Here is a 3,310-nt window from a genome sequence, read left to right as displayed (position 1 = left end):
GGACAGGGGGAAGCTTCCAGCAGCTTCCAAGAGAAGCCACCCCTGGAGCACCCCCCCGCTACCAAACCCCAGCCCCAGAACCCCACTACAGCCCGTTATCCCAGATTTCCGGGGTTTGCTGGAGAGCAGGAGCTGAGCTGGGTCGCTGAGGTGTCTCCTCTCTCTTCCCTGGGCAGGTACAGCGTGTCCAAATACACTTCCATAGCCCTGGTATCCCTTGGGATCTTCACCTGCACTTTCATGTCTGCAAAGCAAGTGGTAAGGACCGGGAAAGAACCCCAATCCTGGCTCTGACCCTCGTTATTCCAGCCCCTTCCTCATAATTCCCTTTGCCTGAGGGAGACATGAAGCGTCTCCTCCCTCTCAACCCGCTCCCCCGTTCCTGGTTTTATTTCCCTGTGCTTTGGAGGGAAGGAATGCACACAGAAATGTGGGATTTAAATTAATTATAAATGCCTTTTTAGCCTGCTTTTTGCTCAGAATAAACCTTTTTTTTTTTGTTTTGTTTTGGTTTTTTTTGTTTTGTTTTTTTTTTTGCCACAGAGATAACAGATAAAAGCTGGGGTTTTTTTCCCTTACTCAGGAGCGGGTGAATCCTAAACAAAACTCGGCCATCTTCACTCTTTTCATCCCAAAAAAGGTGGTTGGCTTTCAGGCAGGGATTTTTCCAGACCTTTGGTTATCCAGCCTGTGTTTGGAGAATGGGAGGGAGGGAGGAAATCTAGGAATCCAGCCCTTGGAGCTTCCCTGGCTCAGCACCCTCGGCCTCATCCTGGCAAGGGATGGCACGAACGTGGCCCAAAGTGCTGCTCCAGGGAAAATTGGCTGCACTTAATCCAGCTCTGGGAGGTTGGGAATGAAAAACTGGGCTGTCAAACCTCCAAATTCCCTGGCATTTAAGGGCTTTTAAGGCACTGAGAACGTCTGGGGAAGGGCTGGGTGTTAATCCAGGATTTGGGATAGAGCTGGGGCAAAGGGGAGTGAGTTAATTTTCCCTGAATTACAGGGAAAGAGGGGAGGCAAGTCTGGAGTTTTACCCTGCTCTGACAGCACCTTTAGCCTGCTTTCCTTGATGTGTTAACCACAAACCAGGTTTTAGACCTGGTTTTAGGCTTGGCCAAAGCCCTTGTTCCTTCCTGCACACTCATCTGTGGGATGGGCCCAGAGGAACCCGTGAAAGGGCTGGTTTGGGAGCTTTCTGAGGGAGTTTTACCCTGCTCTGACAGCACCTTTAGCCTGCTTTCCTTAAGGAATTGACCACAAACCAGGTTTTAGGCCTGGTTTTAGCACCTGACTGGGGTTTTAGCACCTGACTGGGGCTTGGCCAAAGCCCTTGTTCCTTCCTACACACTCATCCCTGGGATGGGCCCAGAGGATCCTGTGAAAGGGCTGGTTTGGGAGCTTTCTGAGGGAGTTTTAGGCCTGGTTTTAGGCTTGCCCAAAGCTCTTTTTCCTCCCTGCGCACTCATCCCTGGGATGGGCCCAGAGGAACCTGTGGAAGGGCTGGTTTGGGAGCCTTTCAAGTGACACTAAATTGTTTTTGTGGTGGGAGAATCCCGCCTTTTCCCAAGTCAGGGCGTTTCTTTCAGAGAAGCTGCTTTTTGATGGGACACTGAGCCTTTTTTTTGCCGGGATCTGGTGCAGGGTGGGAAGCAAATGGTGCCGGGGAAGCAGCTCTGGGGAATGTGAGACCTTGGGATTCGCTTGGAACACGAGACACGAAGCGAGGTCCGGGTGGGACGTGGTGGTGACTCTTGTGTCTCCCTCCAGGCATCCGACTCCAGCCTAAACGAAGAGGATGGAGTCCAGGTTTTCCTGTGGTGGCTGCTGGGTGAGTGCCAGGATAATTCCTGGAATATTGGCAAGACTCAGCTTTTGACGGCTTCGATTCCTCTGCAGGGCTGCTTCAGGCGTTCCTTCAGCACAGAATTCCAGGGAGGAGGCTTTAAAATCTGCCCCTGGAGTCCGGTTTTATACCTTTGGAGGCTCTTTGGGAAAATCTGGGATTGATGTTTTGTCAGGAGAGGCCAAAACTATCCCTGGTACCCACCAATTTAGGGCCGAGCCTGTTATTTTTAAGAGGTCCCTTGGCACGTTTGGAATGAAACCCTGTGTGTCTCTTGGCATCCCAGCCTTTGGAATAAAACTCTTGTGTCTCTTGGCATCCCAGCCTTGGGAATAAAACTCTTGTGTCCCAGGGCTGTTCCCAGTTTTCTGGCTTGGCTTTTTTTTATCCCGGGAAAGCCAAATTGTGGGAGTGTCCCTGTTGGAGCTGTGCTTCCCTTGCAGGCATCGCCGCCCTCACCTTCGCCCTCCTCATGTCCGCCAGGATGGGGATTTTCCAGGAGACTCTGTACCAGAGGTTTGGGAAGCACTCCAAAGAGGCCCTCTTCTACAATGTGAGTCCTGCTGGGCAGCTGGAGCTGCTCCAAGAGCCCCTTTGGCTCCCGGCTTGGCGCGGATCCGGAGGAGGGCCGCGCTCTCCCATCCGGCTGCGCGAGGGCGGTTTTCCAGGCTGGGAATTGGGGTGGATTCCCATCACCTGGGGTGGATTCCCGTCACCAAGGCTCTGTTCTCTCCCCAGCATGCCCTGCCACTCCCTGGGTTCCTGCTCCTGGCCCCCAACATCTACCAGCACGCCGTGCTCTTCAGCCAGTCCGGTGAGTTGGGAATCCTTGGTCTGGACCTTCCCATCCTCTGGAAAACGCTCCGGGAATCTTTCAGGCCGGCAGTTGTGCCTTCCAGACTCGGAATATGCAATCACCTTGGGATATGCAAGCCCTTTGAATTTTCAGGAAGGAATTCCTGCCTGGGAGGGTGGGGAGGGGCTGGAATGGATTTCCCAGAGAAGCTGCGGCTGCCCCTGGATCCCTGGAAGTGTCCAAGGCTGGGATGGATCCTGGAGCAACCTGGGAGATTGGAAGGTGTCCCTGCCCATCTGGATGACCTTTAAGGTCCTTCCAACCCAAACCATTGGGATTCCAGGATGAAATCCCAGGTTTCTCACTAATCCCCACACACAGACCAAGCCACATCACTCATCCATGGGGTGACCCTTGGGAAAAGGAACATGGGAGGTCAAAAATGGGAATAACAGGAGCAAATCCTCCTGGACCTGCTGGATTTTGGGTTGCTGGTGCCACTCAGGCTTTGCCACCTGAGCACTGTCAGAGTCACACACTGGATTCATCCGGGTTGGACACCACAAGGACGGAGCTTTTCCCTTTTAAAGCTTTTTTCCTTTTAGCCTGTTCCTTTTTCCATCTTCTGTTCCTCATTTCCAAGCAGAAACATCTGCAAAATCTCTTGT

General features: G+C 52.7%; 1 protein-coding gene across 1 annotated transcript in view; it reads left to right on the top strand.

Moving 5' to 3' along the window:
• The window catches only part of SLC35B4 (solute carrier family 35 member B4), a 13,177-nt gene that overhangs the window by 6,297 nt on the left and 3,570 nt on the right, over nt 1-3,310 (top strand). Inside the window, exons 5-8 of the mRNA XM_017807860.1 lie at nt 177-258; nt 1,771-1,831; nt 2,290-2,399; nt 2,585-2,660. Coding sequence (XP_017663349.1) covers nt 177-258; nt 1,771-1,831; nt 2,290-2,399; nt 2,585-2,660 — 329 coding nt within the window. The remainder of the gene's footprint in view (nt 1-176; nt 259-1,770; nt 1,832-2,289; nt 2,400-2,584; nt 2,661-3,310) is intronic.

Source organism: Lepidothrix coronata, unplaced genomic scaffold (genome assembly GCF_001604755.1).
Source record: "Lepidothrix coronata isolate B3197 unplaced genomic scaffold, Lepidothrix_coronata-1.0 Scaffold20, whole genome shotgun sequence".
NCBI classification, from domain to species: domain Eukaryota; kingdom Metazoa; phylum Chordata; class Aves; order Passeriformes; family Pipridae; genus Lepidothrix; species Lepidothrix coronata.
The sequence above is the reverse complement of the archived record's forward strand: the minus strand, read 5'-3'. Positions and strand labels throughout refer to the sequence as shown.